The sequence below is a fragment of the Peromyscus maniculatus genome, chromosome 2 (assembly GCF_049852395.1).
Source record: "Peromyscus maniculatus bairdii isolate BWxNUB_F1_BW_parent chromosome 2, HU_Pman_BW_mat_3.1, whole genome shotgun sequence".
Taxonomy (NCBI): Eukaryota; Metazoa; Chordata; class Mammalia; order Rodentia; family Cricetidae; genus Peromyscus; species Peromyscus maniculatus.
This window is the reverse complement of record NC_134853.1, coordinates 141,881,695-141,903,821: the sequence shown is the minus strand read 5'-3', so window position 1 is coordinate 141,903,821 and position 22,127 is coordinate 141,881,695. Positions and strand designations below refer to the sequence as shown.

General features: G+C 51.5%; 1 protein-coding gene across 15 annotated transcripts in view; it reads left to right on the top strand.

Annotated features, from left to right (window-relative positions):
- The first annotated feature begins 245 nt into the window (after window positions 1–245).
- The window catches only part of Macf1 (microtubule actin crosslinking factor 1), a 334,145-nt gene continuing 312,263 nt past the window's right edge, over window positions 246–22,127 (top strand). For 6 of the 15 annotated variants that reach the window (XM_076564991.1, XM_076564993.1, XM_076564990.1 and 3 more), the window contains exon 1: window positions 4,944–5,210. In XM_076564991.1, coding sequence (XP_076421106.1) covers window positions 4,991–5,210 — 220 coding nt within the window. In that variant the 5' untranslated portion in view covers window positions 4,944–4,990. Of the gene's footprint in view, window positions 272–4,936; window positions 5,211–22,127 lie in introns of those variants that run through there. The other 9 variants (XM_076565001.1, XM_076564994.1, XM_076565005.1 and 6 more) reach the window with 4 other exon arrangements.

Below are 22,127 nucleotides of genomic sequence, written 5' to 3'. Positions count from 1 at the left end.
ATAGAATGTGGTTTTAGAGGAAGTGTGCAGGAGGGCAGACCGGGGTTATTCCAGAATCGGGGCCGGGCCGGGCCGGGCAGAGAGCCCGAACTTGGGAGAGTCATCCTGGGACTGGCCGAGAAGAGCTCCAAGGGGCGGGCCAGGGTCAGCGAGCGGCCCCGGGCCGGGGGGCGGAGAGGTCGGTCGCGCCGAGGGCGGGGAGTGAGGGGTGCGAATCGGCCCCGCGGGCCCCGGTGCCGTGGAGAGGGGAAGGCCTGCGAGAGGACGCGGGGTCAGTGCGGAGGGGCTCGGGGCCGCAGACCCGCAGGGCGCGGCGGGCGGGGTGCAGGGCGGAGAGCGCGGCGGGCGGGCGAGCGAGCGGGCGGGCGGGCGGGGGGCGGCGCCGGCGCCGGGGGTGGGGAGCGGGTTGGGCGGCTGCGCGGGCTCCGCTTCAGCCGCCGCCGCTAGGGCGCGGGGGGCGGGGGGCTCGGCGCCGCGAGCTCGGCCATTGTGGGAGCCGCTCCCCTCCGCCGCGCCGCAGCCGCCCGCCGGCCTCCTCCTCGCGCTCACACGGTAAGGCGCGCGGCGGGCTCGGGGGCTCCCGGCTCCTCCGCCGGCTGCGCGGCGATGCTGGGAGCGGGGCTGCGGCACCCCAGCTCCGGAGCGACTGGCATGCGGGTTGACAGGCACGGGCACCGCGGCCGTGCGGGCCTCGCACCTGCAGCGCGGCGAGTGCGGAGCGCGCGGAGCCCGGGGTTCCCTCGGGCGGCCGCTGCCCCGGCCAAAGGGAGGCGTGTTTCTGGGAAAAAATGGGCCACACGACAGGGACCTGCAGGAGCCTGCAAGGCTGGGCAGGGAAACTCGCCTCCGGGTTCCCGAGATCGGCCGATGGCACCGACGCCCTGCCGATCCTCGGTCACGCGTCCCCGCTCTTTGTCAGCCACGCGCGCGGCGGGCACGCGGACCCACCCGCGCCGCCACCGACTCCCGGGAGCGCCCCTCCCCCCCCGCCGTGGGGGTGGAGGCGAGGTGGGGAGGGCAGCAGCCTGTCGGTGCCCGGTCAGATGTCGGTAGCCGACCCAGGTGGCCTGGGGACCTTCGAGATGCATTGGGGGTGCGGGCGCGGGTTCCTGCCAGCCCGGGATGGATGGAGTGAGTGAGGAGCAGGGCGGAAGCCCGGAGGTCACACAGGTGTGAGTGTGTGTGAGAGGTCGAAGACTGTCACCCACCCGGGTAGAGCCGAGGAGGGCCCGGCTTCCCACGGAAGGAGGCCTTGCTTTTGAGGGCCTTTGTAGTAAAAATGGGCGTCTAGGAGGGGAATGGGCGGCTCTAGAATAAAGCAGGTGGTCTGAGCGGAGGGACAGTTTCCTGTCCAGGACTGGGGGCTGGATGGGTGCACAGCCTGAGTTTCCTAGAGGTTGGGGCTGTCACCTCAGCACCCGACAGGGCGAAAGAGGTGGGAGGTAGGTACGAGAAGGCAATGGTGAGGCTGAGGTCAGTGCTACGATAAAGGGCAATGCTGTGCCAGCCCTTGGATCTTTTCAACTCTTTCGATGGTAAGAGAGGGTCTTGCTGTTCCGTGGGAAGAGCCTCACACTGCTGACACAGGAATGCCCTGGCAGGGCTGCTCTGTCTGCCCTGGGCTTCATAGAAAACCCTTGCACGATGGGATGTTCTTTTGTTATCTGAGTTCTGTGTTCTGGGGGAGATATCAGTGATCCAGGAGAGTGTCTCTGCCTCTTGCTGCTTCTAAGCTGAGATTCCCAGAATCTAGGAGGAGCTGTGCCCAGAGACCCAGGCATTTAGGCCACTTCCCTGCTTTGCACAGCCCTGTGTGCAGATATTCCCCTGTAAGCAAAAGTTGACAGCTTTTGCCATCTTCCTCCCCCCCCCCACCCCCCCCCCCACCCCCCGGTCCCTGGAGCCCAAACAGAACTATGTACCTGAGCCGGATCTGGATCCTTACAGGAAGGCAGACAGCTGAAGGCATGCATCATCTTGGCTCCGAGAGCCCTTGGGGTGGTGGGCCATGTGTAGCAGATGGTTCTGGGCAGTGAGCTGGGCCTGGCTGAGGGAAGGCTGCCCAGTCTGGCTGGTGGAGCCCAGCTGGTTTGGAATGATTGTGTTTCCCCTCTTCTCCCTCCACTAGCTAAACTGACCAGAAAAACTGATGGTCCTTACCATCATCCCTGCCCCCATGCTGTGTGATGTATTCCCACACAGCCCTTGGAATGAGCCAATGAATCTTTTATCTAAAGCTTGCGGTGTGACATACATGGTACCAGCTACGTTTACATTCCCATTTCACGGTGTCCTTAAAATATCCTCGAAGGAGAAGTACTGCCCCTCCCCCACTGTGGGGATGATGAAACTGAGTCTCCAGGAGGTAGAGTGACTTGCCCCTGATCTCACCTATCATAAGTGACGGAACTAGAATTTACAGGCAGGTCTATCTTGCTTCAGGGTTAGTGCTGTGTCCAGTCTGTGTGCTGGAGAAGTCAGGAATCTCCACCTAGTCTAGCTCATGTTTCCCTTCATTCCTGCTGCTGAGCTTCTGCATTAGCTTTTTGAAAATCCTTCCCATCTGTTGTCCCATTTTATCCTTCCAGCATTCCTGGGAGGTAAGAAGGGGAATGTAATAATAGATTCTGTATTGAGTGCTTCCTGGGTACCTGACATCAAATGAAAGGATATTATTTAGTTTTTGCAAACAATGCCATGAGGTTAGATGGTAGCATCAACCCCTTTTTTATAGATGAGAATGTCCAAGGTAACAAGATTAAATGGTTCTTCAGAGTCATACAGCTAATGAATAATGGAGTAGAATTTGAACTAGTATCTTTCTGCTTGGCTATTAGCAATAGAAACTAACATTCACACAATATTTTTGTTTGTTTTTAGACACTAGCCATGGCTGACTTGGAACTTGCTACATAGACCAGGCTAGCCTTGAACTCACAGAGATCTGCCTGCCTCTGCCTCCTGCATCCTGGGATTACAGGCATGTTTTACCATGCTTGGCTAAAATTTTATTTTAATTCTGTGTGCATGTGTTGTCTGTGTGTGGATATGTGCACATGAGGCGGGTATCTGAAGAGACCAGAGGAGAGCGTCAGATCCCTGGAGCTAGAGTTATGAGTAGTTGTAAACTACCTGCTGTGGGTACTGAAAACCAAAGTCATGTCTCCTACAAGAGCAGCTTTCTCTCTCTCTCTCTCTCTCTCTCTCTCTCTCTCTCTCTCTCTCTCTCCCTCTCTCTCCTTCTTTCTTTCTCCCTTTCTTTTTCTTATTTAATTTTATTTTGTGTCCATTGGTGTGAGGGTGTCAGATCTCCTGGAACTGGAGTTACAGTCAGTTGTGAGCTTCCATGTGGGTGCTGGGAATTGAACCTGAGTCCTCTGGAATAGCAGCCAGTGCTCTTAACCACTGAGCCATCTCTCCAGCCCCCAGAATGCTTTCTTAACCATTTCTCTCTATAGCCCAAGTTTGTTTGTTTGTTTGTTTGTTTGTTTGTTTGTTTGTTTGTGGCAGGGTCTCTGAACATAGCCTAGAAGACACTGACCTCACAGTCTTCCTGCCTCAGCCTCCTGAGTGCTGGGATTACAGGTGTGCATGCCATATCTAGCCACATGCTGTTTATGATTTATAAGTATTTGGGGCCAGGTTTGTAACCTGGCAATACAGTGCTTGCCTAGCATGTGCAAGGCCTTAGGCTCAATCCTCAGCTTTGGGGGGTAGGGAAGGAGACTTATACGTCTCTCTTTCTTTTGACAGACTTCCTCTCTGTATCCCAGGCTGACCTGGTACTCAAATGTAGACTAACCTTAAACTACATGTGGGGCCCCTCTTGTCTGTCTTCCTTCCTTCCTTCCTTCCTTCCTTCCTTCCTTCCTTCCTTCCTTCCTTCTTTCTTTCTTTCTTTCTTTCTTTCTTTCTTTCTTTCTTTCTTTCTTTCTTTCTTCTTTTCATCTTTAAAAACATTGTTACTGCTGAGTGGTGGCACATGCCTTTAATCCCAGCACTAGGGAGGCAAAGATCTCTGAGTTTGAGGCCAGATTGTTCTACAGAGTGAGTTCCAGAACAGCCAGGACTACACACACACACACACACACACACACACACACACACACACACACACACACCTGTCTTGAAAAAAACAAACAAAAAATTATTATTAATTTTGTTATGCTGTGAATGTTATAGCTGCTGCATGCATGTCTGTGTACCAGGAGCATGCCTAGTGACTGCAGAAGCCAGAGGAGGTCATCAGATCCTAGTTTGGTTCTGAGAATAGAACTCAGGACCTCTGGAAGGGTAGCTGGTGCTATTAACCACTGAGTCTCCAACCCCTCCTCCCAGCTGTTTCTCAAGCACTGGGATTATAGGCATGAGCCACCATGCCTGGCATTTTGTTTTGTCTTGTTTTCTATGTATAGATAAATAGGCAGATATAGATAGATGATAGATAGATAGATAGATAGATAGATAGATAGATAGATAGATAGATAGATAGATAGAAGCCCCATGAATTAGTCTTTCTGTTTTGGTTTGGTTTTTTGAGACAGGGTTTTTCCGTGTAGTTTTGGTGCCTGTCCTGGATCTCGTTCTGTAGCCCAGGCTGGCCTCGAACTCACAGAGATCCGCCTGGCTCTGCCTCCCGAGTGCTGGGATTAAAGGCGTGTGCCACCACTGCCCAGCTTGTTTTGTGTTTTTAAGACAGGGTTTCCCTGTGTAGCCCTGGTTGTCCTGGAACTCACTCTGTAGCCCAGGCTGGCCTTTGCTGGGATTAGGGCCACCACGGCTAGCTGTGTTATTGCCTTTTGTAAAATGAAGAAACTGAGGTTCAGGTAGCAAAGAGATCAAGTCAGTAGTAGCAGGGCCAAGAGTTGCGATCCAAGTCTCAGTGTTCCTTATGTGAGCCTTTCATTGCGGTCACATTCTTCCCTCTCTCCTCCAGATCCCTTCTCCCGGGACATCCAGTCCTTCCTGAAGCTGCCCCTGCGTGCCCACCATGTCTTCCTCAGACGAAGAGACGCTCAGTGAGCGGTCCTGTCGGAGCGAGAGATCATGTCGCAGCGAGCGGTCTTACCGGAGTGAGCGGTCAGGGAGCCTGTCTCCCTGTCCCCCTGGGGACACCTTGCCCTGGAATCTGCCTCTGCATGAGCAGAAGAAGCGGAAAAGCCAGGATTCGGTGCTGGACCCTGCAGAGCGTGCTGTGGTCCGAGTCGCTGGTAAGAGAGAACTCCCGCAGCTTTTTCTAGCTGGGTGCTGTGGAGTTGAGGGAAGAGTGAGTGGGCTGGTATGCATGGGCATGGTGGGGAGCTGTGAGGTCCTCAGGGCCAAGTCAGCTGGAATCTAATTCGTTCTTATGATGACTATTATTATTGCAAAAATGATGAAAGAACGTTCAAGAAAAACCTGAAGAAAAAAACAAAACCTGCCATCCCCGTGCTGAATGAAGTTTATTCTCATTTCTGTACCTTTCCCCTGGGTTTTCACCACTCAGTTGTATTTTATGTATATAATAGTTACCTTCCTGGCCTATATTCCAGTGTGGATTTGATTCTTCATTTACCCTTAAAAAGATCTTCTGATTTACATTTCAGATTTTATGGTTATTTTGACATTTATTTTTATTTTTCCAAGACAGGGTCTCGCTATGTAGACCTGACTGTCCTGCAACTTGCTGTGTAGAGCAGGCTAGCCTCAGAATCACAGAGATCCTCCTGCCTCTGCCTCCTAAGTGCTGGGCTGAGAGGTGGGGGCTCCGAGTTTATAGTTATTTTTAAAGGCTGTGTGTATTTCGTGGTTTTTCTAAGTCCTATTCTTTTCTCACTGTTCTGCTATCGTAGTCTAGACAGTGCTATCTATAATGATCATGGTTAGGAAGAAAAACTTTTAATTTCTTTTATGTTATTTCCTTATAAGGACGTCTCTGGAGAAGACGACTTTACTCATATTACTTTTTGAAGGTTGTGCGTAGATTCTTCAGTATCTTGGTGCAAGGGATACGAGCTGCTGCCTCTAGTCAGGAGGTTCCTGTTTGCCTTTTCCAAGCAGCAGTGGTTGAGAGTGTGGGTGCCTAGAACCGAACCCGGGTCCTCTGCAAGCCAGTGCTCTCAACTGCTGAGCCCTCTCTCCAGCTCTGGGGCTAAGTTTTGACTTCACTGGAGGCATCCCGAGCTGTCTCCCGGATGAGCGCTCAGCACCTCAGCAGACTCTGATGTCCCCCAGCAGGTAGAAAGACAGAGAAGCGCTGCAGCTCACTCAGTGACGTCATCAGCTTTCCGTCCCTTGCCAAGGTCTGTTCTGCTGCCTGCTTTGTGTCGGTCAGATAACACACCTGCCTCCTTCACTGCACTCACTGCCTCTTACGCGGACCTTCTGGTCAACCTGCTGGCTCCGATTCCCTCAGCCTTTTCCTCCTTCTTCCACACGAGTCAGAGCATTTTAGTCTAAAGGGCAAACCTGCTCCCATCACCCAGCTGCTTATAAGCCATCTCTGGCTCCTCATTGCCAGTGAAATAAAGGATTCATTATAAGGACCCACCCCCAAACCAGGCCCCACTCTATCTCTTCCGCTGTACTGGTTGGCCCCACCCCCATCCCACAGCACTGCGCATTAGCTCGCCCTTCAAGGTATGCAGCTTGTGGGATCAAACTTCTAGGCTTTAATTTTCTTCTCTGCAAGATGCTGGCCCTTCCTCCTCCTCCTCTCTTAATTATCAGCCCTTCTAGTCCTAATGTCCCCAGTGGTACCCAGAGTCTCCTCCTCCACTCTGATATTCATGCTTCTCTCTCCTCCTGTTCCCTTGCACAGCAGAGCAGTTAACCCACAGGGAGCCCATCACTCCCTCACAACTGTGAGCAGTTCAGTGCTGTGACTGCTTTTATGTGCTGACCTTCAGTGACTTACACAGGGGCCCTGTGCTTGCTAGAGATCATCCAGTAAGGAGTGACCGACCAAAGGAGTGAAGAAGTATTTAGAGGCTAACGTGTGGCAGATTGTAATCAGGAACAGGCAGTGGGCGGTGATGGGAAGTCAGAAGGGAGAGGATTGTGTGGACTCCTCATGGGTCAGGAAAGATGCAGGTGTGAGCTCTGGAGGAGCCGACAGCAAAGAGGCGTGGCAGGCAGGCTGCTGTTTGACCGGCTGGTGGGCAAAAGGCAACCTTTGGAGGAAGTCCTTCTCCAGAGTCTTGGTCCCGAAACATCAGCTAGTAACAATGGAGCAGACCCTGGGAGGCAGGAAGGGTTTCCTTGCCCCTAGCCTTGAAGGGACATAACTCAGAGGCCGCTGAGTCACAGATCTCTCATCCTCCCGAAGTCGGAGTGGATGCCTCGTTTTTCCTTCCTTATATTTTCTAGCCCATCCTTGTCACTCACACAGAGTTCTCGATGGCTTTGTGACAGTTTCTCCCTCCAGTCTTCTCCGAGAAGGCCCTGCTGTTTAAGATTCTGGTCTAGGCAATAAGTCAAGGGGATTCAGGCAAAGGCCCTCAGGGTGGGTGTTGGGCTGGGCTGTGGTGTTTTGCTTTAGGTATCCTGCTGATCTTTGCATCCTGACACCACCAAAGACTGTCTTGGAGAGGGGGGCTGGACCAATGAGGCTGGAGATGGGGAAACTGCCGTGGTTAAAAATAACCGTGATGCAGTTGGGTGTGTTTCCTTAGCAGGAGAAAAGAGAGGCAGCAGAGTCGGGCGAGACTGCTACTTTAGTGTCTGGCTGCAGTCTCCATGCGATTTTAGAATGTTGTGGGGGCTCCTCCAGAGTAACGAAACAGGCAGCCTTGCCTCTGGAGAGACTCCCACATGTGGGTGCTGGGAGACCCTGAGTGCCCTGAAGCTCTCTGCTGCAGAATTTGCCTTCTGGGAGGAAGTGCAGTCAGCCTCACACTGGAAGCAGCTGTGTCCTGTGTCTTTTTCTCCTCCTCCAGGTTTTGGGTTATGAAGCTGAGTGGGGGCTGTCAGAATCGATCTCTTCAAGGGTGGAGACTTCCCAGTCCCTAGCCCCTTTCAGTGTCTTGAGCAGGTCTTAGGATCCCACCTGATGGAAACTCCCTGCCAGTCACTCATTGTAGAGGTGAGCCGGGGCTGAGAAAGCTGCTTCCCAAGGCATACTCCCCGGATCGCAGATGCCGCCACCCAGCCCTCCTCTGCCTCCCTCACCCCTTTCTTGCCTTTTGTCATCCTCTTTGCCAGCCCTGTCCTCACCTCCCCGAGCCTAGCCCTTTGAAATGTACCAAGAGTCCCTTGTGAGAGCTTTAGGGTTTACACAGACCTTTCCAAGGGCTGTGAGCTAGTCAGGACGCACGCTAGGCTAAGGCCCCGGGCCTTGGGGACTTGAATGAAGTCACACAGGATTGGCAGGCACAGATCTAGGTAACTCCCAGTGTGAGGTTATTCCTATTTCTTAGGCAATCTGGCCCAGTCTGACTCCAGTGCAGGTGACAATTTCAATAGATGGCTGTGATCTCTAAGTCACCGCTGGGAGCAGCCTTGAGACCCTGGTCTGTAGAAAAAGGAGAGGTGGGGACGAAAACGGAGAGAACCAATAGTCTGTCTCAGCATCTCCCTTAAACTCCACACCCAGACCTTTTCGTTGCTTCTTCCCCGATTCTGTCTGGAGGGAATAGCAGACACAATGGCTATCCTTACTCATTGAGGGCGGACATGTAGTGGGGGAGCTGGGGAGGTTATTTAACAAGGTATGCAACCTCGTAGACTAGAAACGGGGAGCATTAAGCCAGGCAGTGATGGCGCATGCCTTTAGTCCCAGCACTTAGGAGGCAAAGGCAGGTGGATCTCTTGAGTTTGAGGCCAGCCTGGTCTACAGAGTGAGTTCCAGGACAGCCAGGGCTACACAGAGAAACCCTGTCTTGAAAAATAAAACCAAACCAAACAGCAACAACAAAAGCTCCATTCTTTGAGGTCTGTGGGGGATAGGTGAAAAAAAAAAATGGTCAGAGAGGAATCATGTGGTTTTACAACTGCACAACTCTAGGGGGCACCATTCACGTTTGTTGCAATACAGATTTGTATAGCTGTTGTGACTAGTTTCTTGCAGATGCCTGTCAAGTGTCTTGTTTTGACTAGGGCAGGGTTGGTGCGAAGGTATTCACCTTCTGCCCATCCATTAGGTATTCATTCATCCATCTAACATCACATCCTTAGGCCCTTCTTGGTTTTTGTTTTGTTTTGTTTGAGACAGGGTCTTGCATAGGCCAGGCTGCCCTTCAATAATCGTGTGGCAGAGGCTGACTTTGAATTCTAATCTTTCTGCCTCTACCTACCAAGAGATGGCTTTCAGGCATGTGTCACCAAGGCCAGCTTTGTTCTGTTTTGTTTTAAGGTCGAGGAAAATTTTATTAGAATCTACAAGAAAATCCGCAGGGCAGGCAAGCTGTAAATCTCAGCGGCTGCCTGGAGGAGGAGAGAGGAGAGGAGAAGGGAAATGCCATGCTGTTTGGGTTAAGGGGGCCTAGTCCTCAGGGAGCCACACTGTGGGAAGGAGGGCTGGAGAGGAAGAGCAAGGGAGCCCTGTGTGTTGGGGAAAGCATCCTTCAACAGCGGGGAGAGAGAAGGAGAGGAAATGATGCTTTTCTGTTTAATTAGACAAGTGAGCCAACTTAGGAAGCTGAAGTGAGCGGCTGTGGCCCTGCGGGAGACCACTCATTGTTCTGTTTTTCAAGACGCGCTCTCCCTATGACGTCAGACTCCCAGTCTTTCTGCGGCCACTTCTCATGCTCCCCCCCCCTCCTTTTTTTTTTTTTTGCTTTTGCCATTGATGTTCAGAGATAGCTGGAGATGTGGTTCTTTTCTTCATGGAATCCAGTCTAGCTGAGAGAGGATGGGAAGAAATCGGTTACACTGTGAAAGCTGCACACAGGAACTCAGGTTAACCAGCAGGGCAGCAGCCTAGAAAGTGCTGTTCATTCCTTAAGCCATTCCCAGTAGCTGCTCCATGACAGCCTCCTCCAGGAAGCCACCTCTGATTCCCCCCCCATCCAAAAATCCATCTCTTCCTAGTCCTTCTCGATCTTACGTTCAAGCTCTTTGTTTCCAGGTTCACTGTCCACACCAGACATGGACCTTGTTATAATCGGGAGTCCCACCTTGCTTTTCTGACTGTGTGCAGTCCTGAGAACACTGGTGCCATGCTTTTCATGGAAGGGCATCTCCTCCTCCTTTTTGTCCATGCATCTCTCCTCCAGGACAGCAAATTTATTCATTCATTCATTCATTCATTCATTCATTCATTCATTCAATAAAAAGACGGGGCCCCACCATGTATATGGAGCTATGGAGACAGTTGTATCCGGAGTCAGGAAATCTGGCCAAATGACTACCCCATGGAGCTTCAGTTTTATCTGTACAAGGGAGGCAGTCACACCTGCTTCTACCGACCACTGACTGAGGATCAGAACTGTCTGGACAAACAGGTTTACCTGCCCATCACTGCCCTTAGTGTGGCCGTTCCTAGTACGTGGTTAGCAACCAGAACTGCAGGAGGCCAACAGTTTCCTAGGTCAGCAAGGAACGGGGCTGCGCTTTCCACTTCCGTCGCTTTCCTTTGTTCATCCCAAGGCTTTGTCAGAGAGCAGGTGGAAACGATTTGTTCTGGCCAAGCCCCAGATGGAAACAAGGGCTGTAGGGGTAGGAAGTGGGACTCTAAAGAATAATTCTACTGGGAACCCGGACTCCTGGGCAAACAATCTTTCTCATTCCGAGCATTTGGGAGCTTTGTACCCAAGAAGGCTCCTTCTCTTCCCAGTTCCTCTCGCTCTTTTCTGCCTGTGTGTTGTGAGTCCCTGGCTCTGTCCTGGAGCTTGGTTTCAATAGCGGGAGAGGCCTGGGAAAGTGGGCCAGAGTGAGCTCTAGCGACACACCACCAGCTCAGCTGCAGTGCTTTGGAAGTAAATCTGGGTCACATTTGCTGGAGGGATAGAAAATGACCACGTGGGCAGAATTCTGTGCAAGCAGCAAAAAAGGCAGCCAAGCTGTCCTTTCTCTGAGGCTCAGGGTCCCTGTGGGACCCCAGCTGGAAAGGGTGGGGCTGCTGCACAGCAAGGTGCAATCCTGTCTTTGTGCCGTTGGTTTCCCACCATGCTTTTCCAGTGAGTTCCAGGTAATACAAAGAAATAGCAGTCTGGCTTGCGGCTGTCTGTTCTGGAGGTTAGGAATGCAGAGGAAGGACCGGATGCTTTGGGGACTGTGTGGAAGGCTGTCATTTCTTAGAGGTGAGATGCCTTTAGAGGAACTGATAGGCTGGCTCTAGGACTGCACTTGCCTCTGCTCCGGCAGTACTTTACCTCCCAGGCCTGTGACCATATCTGGGTGTGAGAATTAATTATCCGCCATCTCCAAGTGTTATATCGAGCCTGTCTGGCATCTTTTCTCATAGTTGCTGTAGCTGAGGCCTGCCGTGGTTTGGCCTGCCGTCAGCCGCCTGTGAGAAGCAGGCCAGATTCGTGGCTCTGCCTTGACTTGTCCGTAGAAATAGAAAGATTCCCAGCTGGGCTCTCTCCTTGGACGATGGCTGCCGCTAAGGAGGAGATGTGAAGCCCCTGTCGTTTGAAGAATGATTATGGGCTGTACCCCACTCCTACCCCAGAAGTTTTCACTGTATGGCCAGGAGAGGATTCCGCTGGCCTCAGTGAGTGTGTCTTTGGGCGTGCCCTCCTCACACCTTCGCTTGCTCATTTCCACAGTTGTTGGCTCTTCCATTCATTCCCGCCAGGGAATGGCTTTGCATGTCTCAGTTGGGGGCCCTGAAAAGTTACTAAGCTGATTGAGCCTCACATTTTCATGGTTAAAAAGGGGGTGCGGGGTGGGGGCAAGAGAGCTGCTTCAGAGTCTTGCAAAGTGGGTTAAGTGAGATCGTGGGAGTAAGCTGCCTGGCCCTGGGTCTGCCATACAGGGAGCCCTTTACACTGGCTAGCCCCCTTGGGGCTCGCACACTCTCTCATTGGTCCATGGATGTGCCCATTTACTCCCTCGCTCTTTCATTGGTCCTGTGCTTGCGGGCTCCAGAAGCATCCCTTCAGCTACTTTGTTCAAGGCTCAGCTTGGGCTTGGGGTCCAGCTCCTGCCCACGGAAGCAAGCAAGCGGTGGGAATGCAGCTCGGGCTGTGCTGAACTTAAGCTGAAGAAAAATGTGTGGAAGTTCAGAGGGGAGGGGGCCTCCCTTGCACCTGCCCATCTGGGCCCTGGGGCAGTGAAAGCGTTTGATCTGGGACTTGGAGAAAAAACAAAACAAAACTGAGGAGCTTGCTAGGGCGCCCTGGGGAGAGGGAGCTCACCCGTTAGGTGTTTTTATCCTTTCTCCCCATTCTTTGCCCTCAGCAGGAAGGGAAGAAAGCGAAAAGAGAACAGTTGGTGGGGGTCAGGAATTAGAGAATACAGAGGGTGGGCTTGGGACATGAACTCTGGACCCAGCCTGGGAGCTCCTGAGAGCTCATGTCATGGCTGGTAGTGCTGCTGTAAAGCCCTAGCGGTGGACCAGGGCTTCACACAGGTCGTTTCATCCTTACAGAACCCTGGGCAGTCACTGCTATTTGCAACAGAAACACTAAGCAACTTGTCTGGGGTTGTGCAGCAAGCTAACGGAAAGCCAGGATTGGCCAGTATCAGTATGCATGGTGTCTCCTGAAGCCCCACAGACACAACGTTCCCTGGGGTCCCTGAGTACTGGGCTTCAGGTCCACTGACAACAAAGCCCTTGATGTTATGAATTATGCACACGTGGGGAACCCGCAGTCGGCCAGGCCAGGGTATCACACTTGTGATGGAAGACTTGCTGGCATGCTGGGCAGATGCAGTGGTGGGCTGGGCAGATGCACGCCATGCAGGCATGGTGGCAGCAGCGGCGGCCAGTAACTCCTAACCCAGACGCTGCATCCACGTGGAGAGTTTATTATAGTAGAGAGATGAAGAGAGAGATAGTAAAGAGGGAGAGGAGAGAGAGAGGAAGAGAGAGGTCAAGGGGTGCACACCTGGTGGAGGAAAAGGCAGGAGAGAGAGAGGAAGGGACAGAGTTTTTCCTTAAAAGGAGGCTTTTGTGTCAGGACACAGACGGCGCCAAGGGGTGGGATCAGAATATTAACACTTGCTCTTTCCAGAAAGTTTCAAATACAAGAGGAGAGAGAATGGTGTTCTGAGTATCCACCACCCAGAAACAAGAATTAGAATTACCAACCATAACATAATTGCAATGCTCACGAGGAGGCATGGGCGGGTGGTTCTCTGTGAATTCTGTGAGACAGCCTGATCTACCAAGTGAGTTCTAGACCAGCCAGAATTACATAGTGAGATCCTATCTCAAAATTAAAAAAAAAAAAATAAAATAAAATAAAGAAAGAAAGGAAAAGAAAAGAAAGAAAGAAAGAGAAAATAAATAAATAAATAAATAAATAAATAAATAAATAAATAAATAAATAAATAAATAAAGAAAGAGAGAAAGAAAGAAAGGAAGAAAAAGAAAGAACTTAGAACGATGGTGGATCTTAACTCTGCCCAGGTTCCACTCTGCCTCCACAGTTAAGTAAAAGAAAATCAGGGCTGGGCCTCATGCTGTAGGCTCCTCAGGAAGCTGAGGCAGGGGGATTCATGGTTCAAGGCCTGCTGGAGGAACTTTAATGAAACTCTGTCTCAGAGTAAAGGTATAAAAGGCACCTGGGGACATACATCGGTCAGGGGTAGACTGCTTGCCTAGCCTGCAGAAGGCCTGAGGTTCAGTCTCCATTATTGAAAAGGAAAATTTGGGCAATGACATACTTTTGCATGCCCTTGAGGTCACTCACCTTTATTAGCATATATTATATAAAATTATGACTTTTTTTTTTTTTTGAGACAGGGTTTCTTTGTATAACCCTGGCAGTCCTGGACCAGGCTGGCCTCGAACTCAGTGATTCCAATCTCTGCTGGGATTAAAGGCATGTGCCTTTAATTTAATTAAAAAAAATTTTTTTTGGGGGGGGGGGTTGTTTTTGGTTTTTGGAGACAGGGTTTCTCTGTGTAACAGCCCTGGCTGTCCTCAGAAGACTTTTAAGATCACAGAGAGAAGGAATTCTGCCTTGTGAGAAAAGCCTGTATGTAAGACTTGTCCTGATGCTTGGGGAAGCATTCCACATGACTGTTCTCACCTAAAAACAGAGGCCACCACACTGTAGACCTGTGGAGGCCTGGGGATTAATGCTCCCTTCTGTCCTTTCACAGGTTTCTATCACGGGGCAGTGTGGGAAAGCGAGGTGTGAGGCAGAGGGAAGTCTCGTAGATAAATTGCTGCATCTTTCAATTTTGGAAATATCCCAATTTCCTGAACAATGCAGACTGCTTGCAGCATTGTGTGTTAAGAACCTCATTGCCCAGGAGGATGAGACCCTTGCCTGCAGGAAGGGCAATAGGGGTGGGAAGGAACCCTGACTCTTTCTGTCTTGTTTCACTTTTTTAGGGTTTGTTTTTGTTTTTGTTTTTCAAGACAGGGTTTCTCTGTGTTGCCCTTGCTGTCCTTGAACTCACTCTGTAGACCAGGCTGGCCTCAAGCTCACAGAGATCGTCCTGCCTCGGCCTCCAGAGTGCTGGGATTAAAGGCCGTGTGCCACCACTGCCCAGCATGAAGCATGAATCTTTTTTTTTTTTTGGTTTTTCGAGACAGGGTTTCTCTGTGTAGTTTTGCGCCTTTCCTGGAGCTCACTTGGTAGCCCAGGCTGGCCTTGAACTCACAACGATCCGCCTGGCTCTGCCTCCCGAGTGCTGCGATTAAAGGCCGTGCGCCACCACTGCCCAGCATGAAGCATGAATCTTTTAAGAGGGGAAAGAATACAGTTTTATTCACACAGAGGTTGGGAGGTGGTGGAGGGGCCAGGACCCTTGTAACCACTACTCATTCCTTTGCATGTTACATGCTGTTTTGGATCCCAGTAGCTGGTCTTTCTTTGGACCACCAGCTCCCAAATAATGACACAAAGACTTCTTATTAAGTATGAAAGGTTGGCTTTAGCTTAGGCTTGTTCCCAACTAGCTCTTAAAACTTAATTTAACCCGTTTATATTAATTTATATTCTCGCTATCACTCCTCAGTACAGTAGTAAGTCTGACTTCCTCTGCCATCTTGCTGGCCAATCCCCTACCTCTTAGATTCTTCCCTCAAGTTCCTCTCTCCTCCCGGAAGGCCTGCCTCTCCTCTCCTGCCTAGCTATTGGCCATTCAGCTCCTTATTAAACCAATCAGAAGGTGCCTTAGGCAGCTGAGGAAGACCAGACACATCTTCACACAGTGTGATCAAACATCCTGCAACCAGACGCCAATGGTTAAAATGACTTTAAGAAGCAGATGTTCTATAGTAAGGAGACAGAGCGACACCTGGAGAGTTCAGTACCTGGCCTGAGGTCTCTTAACCAGCAAGGGGCCAAATGGGGAATGATTCTAGCTCTGCCTAAGGCAACCCAGTCCCTTTCCAGTGCACAGTAAGATAATCACAACTACCATCTGTGCAGTACTTCAAGGCTCACAGTGTCTCCACACCCTTTGATGCACCTTGTCATGAGAGGCCTGGGCAGGTGAGGGAGGCATTCCACACTCCTCTGGGATAGCTGCTTATTAGGGTTTCTTCGCTCATTCTCTGGGTGGGAGATTCTTGGGCAGTGGTCCTGAGAAGCCAGAGGAGAAGGCCTAGGGAGAAGCTAAGGTGGTGAGACTTGACCGGTTGCTATGGTTACCCAGCCATCTGGGTAACCATTTTGAGGGTTGCTATGGTGATGGACTGCTGGGTGGCAGGGAACCTTCTTCCTGGGTGGCTGGCACCATCCAGGCTTTTGAGCTGAGGGATACCGCAGTTTTACAACAGAAGAGGGCAGCACAGAGCAGGCAGAGTCTAGCTGCCCCGGAGTGGACTTCAGGACTTCGGGCAAAACGTAGGTTTCCAGGCAGAAAGCAACTTTATCTGGGACTGGCCAAAGGGGGAGGGACTGGACCTGGAGGCCGGACTCCTGAGACCGAGACTAGAAACAGGCAGTTTGCTTCCAACCAAATGATAAGATTGAGCAGTCCCTGCCCTGCCTCCTACCAGTTTCTCTAGGGGAATGTAAAAGACACAGCAGCCAGCGCTGTACAGAGGAATAGAGCGCGCGCGTGCGCGCACACACACACACACACACACACACACACACACACACACACTCACACTCACACAGGCACACACACTCACACACACAGGCACACACACACACACATACACACACACACTCACACAGGCACACACACACACACACACACACTCACACAGGCACACACACACACATACACACACTCACACTCACACAGGCACACACACACACACACACACTCACACACACACTCACACACACACACACAAACACTCACACATGCTCACACAGGCTCACACACACACACACACAAACACTCACACAGGCACACACACACACTCACACACTCACACCCCTACTAGCAAATGTATTTATAAAGCATCAGTTAACACATAGAAAACAGAGCTGTGTAAGCCAAACTGAAGAAGCACTAGAAGTAAGCCTCCTAGAGGTCGGGGAGGGCGTCAGCAGCAGATGGGTTTTTTTTTTTTTCACTCCTCTCTTTCTAGTCTGCATAGGAAGTGCCCTCAGTCCTTGACCACTGAGTAAATGCTGATTGAGAATTTATTTTTTATTTTTCCTGAGACAGGGTCTCACCATGTAGCTCTGGCTGTCCCGGAACTATGTAGGCCAGGCTGGCCTCAAACTCACAGACAGTGCCAAGGGAGTGCTGGAATTAAAGGCATGTGATATGCCCAGCCCCTGGATTCCTATTGTTGGTTTGTTTGTTTATTGATTTTTAGAGACAGGGCTTCTCCATGTAACAGCTTTGGCTGTCTTGGAACTCAATTTGTAGACTAGGCTGGCCTTGAACTCACAGAGATCCTCCTACTTCCCACCAAGAGTTCTGGGATTTCTGCCTGGGTCAGTTAAAAATAGCTTCATGTGTTGAGGGTGAGCTTTCATGTGGGACTTCAGTAGATGGAGATGAAGGGAGCAGGCTTTTTAGGCAGAAGGTTGGTGTTTGGTGCCGGGGAAGATGCTGCCCACAGAGTAGGAGATGCTGTGAGGAACAAGCATAGTGTGTGTGTGTGTGTGTGTGTGTGTGTGTGTGTGTGTGTGTGTGTGTGAGACTAGGATTGAACTGAGGTCTCTTGCATGCTAAGAATGTACTCTACTACTGAGCTACAGTCCCAACCCAAAGTATTTCTTAAATGCCTTAGCCTAATCAGAAGCCATGGACAGCTGAGTATTTGGGGATCATCTGGTTCACTCATTTATTTTGTAGTTGATTAAAATTTTAAACATTCAAGGAGTGTCGTAAATATCCAGTGTTATTTGCCATATGCTGAGGATCTCATGGCAACCAACATAGACAGAAGCCCCAGGCCTCCTAGAGCTAATGCTTTAGAAAGGGCCAGAGTTAAGCTGGCAGGGGCTGGAGAGGTGGCTCAGTGGTTAAGAGCACATGTTGCTCCTCCTGCACAGGACCTGGATTTAATTCTCAGCATCCACATGGTGGCTCTTGGCTGTCTGTAGTGCCAGTTTCAGGGGATCCCAAACTCTCTTCCGACTTCTGTAGGCACATGTTCTGTACACACACATACATGCAGACAAAACATTACTGCACATAAAAAAATAGAAACTACTACCAAATAAATTAGAAAGGTAAGTTGGCAGTGCATGCCTGTAACTGAGGCTGAGGCAAAAGGAGCCCAAGTTCAAGGCCAGCCTGGGCTACACTGTGAGAACTTTCAAACAAAGAAGCAAGAAAGACCCTGTCTCAAAAAAACAAGAATAAGGGTTAAAGAAGAGAGAGAAGCAGTGCCCACCCCTGTCACCTGACCTCCATTCCTATGCTTTGGCATGCACCCCCACCCCCTGCACAAAATAAATAAAACTACAATAAGAAAGGAAGGAAGGAAGAAACAAAGAAACAAAGGAAGAAAGAAAGAAAAGAGAGACAGTGTGGTGGTACAGGATTGTAGTTTCAGGTACTCATGGGGATAAGGTAGGAGAATTGAAAGTTCAAAGCCTGCCTGGGCAATTTAGAGAGATGTTGTCCCACAATAATAAAAAGTTAAAGGCAGGCCCAGTGTGATGTCAAACGCCTTTAATCCCAGCACTCAGGAGTCAGAAGCCGGTGGATCTCTGTTAGTTCCAGGCCAGCCTGGTCTACACTAATAGTTCCAGAACAGCCCAGGCTAGATAGAGAGAGAGATCATGTCTCAAAAAACAAAACAAACAAATGAAGACCAAAAAAAGGGGGGGGGGGAGGGGATAGGGGACAGGGAGATGGCTCAGCAGTTAAGAGCACTTGATATTCTTACAAAGGACAGGAGAGGGGTTCCCAACACACAAGAGAGGCTCCTGACAACTGCCTGTAATTCTATCTCCAGGCGATCTTGTGGCCTCTGCAAGCATCCACAACGATGCTCCTCTTCCCCACAACTGAAAAAATGTAAAAAGGAGGCCTGGGGAGAGAGTTCAGTGGCAGAGTGCTTACTGTTGAACAGGGGAAGCGAGGAAGGCTTCCCGTGAGAATTTCCGAGAGTAGAAGTGAGTTACGCTAAAAGAGAGGGACAACGGGTGCATAGTTCTGGAGGAAACCCGGTGCGAAGGCTCTGAGATGAGAGAGCATATTTGAGGAGCTGAACCGCGTCAGGGCTTTGGGGTGAGGGGATTCCGGAGGTTTCGTTTCCTTGCATTACCCGTCTCTCCCACTAGATGTCCTCCGAAGTTCGTGCTTCCGTCTGCTTCCTCCATTGCTACCGCTTTAGAAATTCCACAGCAGGCCCACAAGCCAGAAGGAGAAAGCCTCAGAGCTTTCTGGATTGTATGCTTTGGCAATAGACTTAGACTCTGGCTTGAAAAAAAGGTGAAATACAAACAAAAGCAGAAACCCGCACTTTGGTAGGCTTTCTCCCCTTCCTCCAAGCAGCTTTGTTCCTTCCAGCCTTAGTAAAAATTTCTCCGGATAAAAACGGGAACATCAGCCAAACATGTGGACTTCCCCATTCCCATTCATTAGAAGAATGCTTTACTTCAAACTCCCGGGGGAGTATTTAAATGCAAATTTCGTCAAGAAAGCAACTTGGGTTGGAGAGAGGCACTCTAGCTGCAGTGCAAACCAGAGCCGCTTCCTAATTACCAGGTTTCTTTCCTTTTTCCCTTTTCGAGGCTGGGTGTCACTGTATATAAATATAGTTTGGGCTGGCCTCAAATTTACAATTCTCTTAGCCTTCCGAATGAAGGCCTGGATTGCAGGTCTGCACCACCACTCCCTAGCGGAACTGTGTTTCTTTTTCTTTTTTGTGGGGGAGGCACACACGATGATGTGGGGGTGGGGGTGGGGGTGTCAGGCTCTCACTATGTAGCCTTGTCTAGCCTAGAACTCACCTTGTAGACCAGGCTGGCCTCTAACTCACTGTGATCTTCCTGCCTCTCCTGAGCAGAGGATTAAAGCACGCACCACCAGGCCTGGGTTTTTACTGTGTTTAATAGGAATCTCAGCCCTTTGCCTTATCCTCCCCAGCCTCCTGGTCTTCCACAGAAACTGCCTAGTACAGTAGACTCTTCCCTCTGAGATTTCCCAAGCTTTGGCGAGTATCAGTCACGATTCTTGAGGAACCTGCTCGCAAGCTGGTGCTTGTAGCAGGCCCAGGAGGGGATGGGGGCACTTTTCTGGTTGCTGTAAGGAACTGAGGGAGGAGGTAGGTGTTGGTAAAGGGGTTAGGGTGGAGGCCTCTGGATGTGGATTTGCACCCGAGCCTTCTTGGCCCTTCTGGTGTAAACAGTATAGAAAATGCAGTGACTCAGCACTTATACCGTCAACAGCCCCAGAGTTAGCAATTCTATATTCTTTTCTGTTAAAAAAAAAAGTGCTTGCTATCAATCACCACACCAACTCCTTCATCTTGAGTTCTCTGCTACATGTCTTTTATTCTTTTAAGACTTCTCCCTGTGTTTGTAGACTAAGCTCATTCATTAGCAGCTGACCTCAATCTGTGAACGATGATTTTTTTTTTTTAAGCACAGGGTAATACTGGAAAGAAATGAGCATTTGCCCCAAGGATCTTCCTTGTCCCTGCAGGCCCTCCCTGTGTGATCTGCAAACTTAGAGCAAACTTAGGCAGCTCAGCAAAAATTGATGGGCAGACGGATGATTAGTTATTTGCTCACCTGCTTTCTCACCGTGGTGTGACGTGGAAAGCTATGATTGCATCTATTAGTGAAAAGCACCATTTCTTTTTCTTGCTATTAGTGTGATGATGAGCAATGACTGACCAAATACTTGACATTACTCACAAAGTACAAAGGTACAATTCTTGCTCTAGGGTAAGAGGCCTCCTACTCCAACCTCTTAGGAATAGGAACTGAAATGGAATTCCAAGAGTCAATTTGGGTTGCTCAATGCCACATGAAGTCTTTTTCTAGCTGCTCATGTGCTTTTACTGTGACACTGACTAGTTTAAGTTACGACCACAACCACTTCCCCATCCCCTGAAAAACAAGTCAACAACGGTTGAACGGGCCAGAGGTGGGTTAAAAGCATCATTTACATTTACCAAAGTTCATCGTTTGTCTGAGACAGGGTCTTACTCTGTGGCCCAGGCAGACTTTGAACTTGTAGCAATCCTCCTGCTTCAGCCTCTTGAGTGCTAAGATTACAGGTGTGAGCCACCTTAACCCATCTTGGAATTCCTCGTTCATTGCTCTCGGGTCCAGGCAACCCGTGAATATTGGGACTTGAATGATACACAGCCGAACAGAGAACCTGATGACGCTGGGAACCCTTTACAAAACGGTCCCAGATAAATTCCTGCCCGTCTTTACGTCTCCCCCTTTTCTTTCTGGAGGGCGGAGGATAATTGGCTATGGGCTTCCCTCTTGTTCCCTAACCAGTTTTTTTTTGCTCCAGAATCCTTTCTTTGTTCCCTGGCCGTCCTGGTGCAGCCTCAGGTTCCCACATTCCTCCCTTTTCATCTAAGTCGCTCTGTTAAGCGGGCTGTCACAGTTTAGTAATCCTATTGGGGTCCCCCCTCCCTCGGCCCTATGCCCTCCCCCCACGTGCAGCCAGAATCCTGTTTGCGCTGCTTTTTCAGTTGTCATTCCTCAGGCTCTGCTCCTTGGCCTGGTTTACTTTTATGGTGATGGCTCTGTCCCCCTGGCTTCCACTTCAGTTGAGTCTCTTTCTGGAAAACCCTTTGTTCCCGGGCTTCTTTGTGGCCGTCCTCCTCTTCCCTTCGGCCTCCCAGAGCCGTGCTGGCCGGGGCTTGCCCGGGTCTTGGTTCGGGAGCCGTCCGGCCTCGGACGTGAGGCATCTCGGGCTCGTGCTCCCCGCCAGCCTTCAAGGTTTCCTCTAGGAGCTTCTCCCGCAGCCGCCCAGGCCCAGCCGCGGCTCCCTCCTTTGTCCCGGCCGCCGGTGGAGGTCAGCGCCGAGCCGGGCTGCGGCTCAGCCTGGGTCGGCCCGGGGGTCTCCCGGCCGCGGCCACCCCGCCCCGGGCCTGCTGGCGGCGGGCCTCAGGCGCCGGCCGGCCTCCCCGCCGCTCCGCTCCCTCCCGCGGCCCGCCCGGGCGGTGGTCGGCGGCCCACCCGGCCCAGCAGGCTGCAGCCGCGGGCTGAGGACGCGCCCGGCGGCGGAGGCGGAGGGCTGAGGGGCGGGGAACCGGCCCGGCCTGGCGCTCCTGACAGGAGGCGCCGCCGCCGCCGCCGCCGTCGTCGCGCCGGGGCGGGCTGAGGGAGGAGCGGAGCCGAGGGGTGGGGAGGCGGAAACGCGAGCCGGGACCGGCGGAGCGCGAGCGGGCCGGGTGCGAGCGGGCTGAGCGCGACTGCCGGGCCGGGCGAGAAGGGACGCAGAGCCGAGAGCGAAGAGAGCGAGGGCACCGCCGCCGCCGCCGAACCGCACAAAGGCCGAGGCTGGGGCCGCCGCCGCCGCCGCCTCAGCGCGCGGGCCTGGAGCCGGCGCCCCCCCGGGGCCCCGGGAGAGCGCGGCGCGGGCAGCCATGGCCGGCTACGTGCCGGGTCAGCAGCCGGCCAACCGCAGCCAGGAGAAGGAGTTCGTGCAGGCGTACGAGGATGTGCTGGAACGCTACAAAGGTG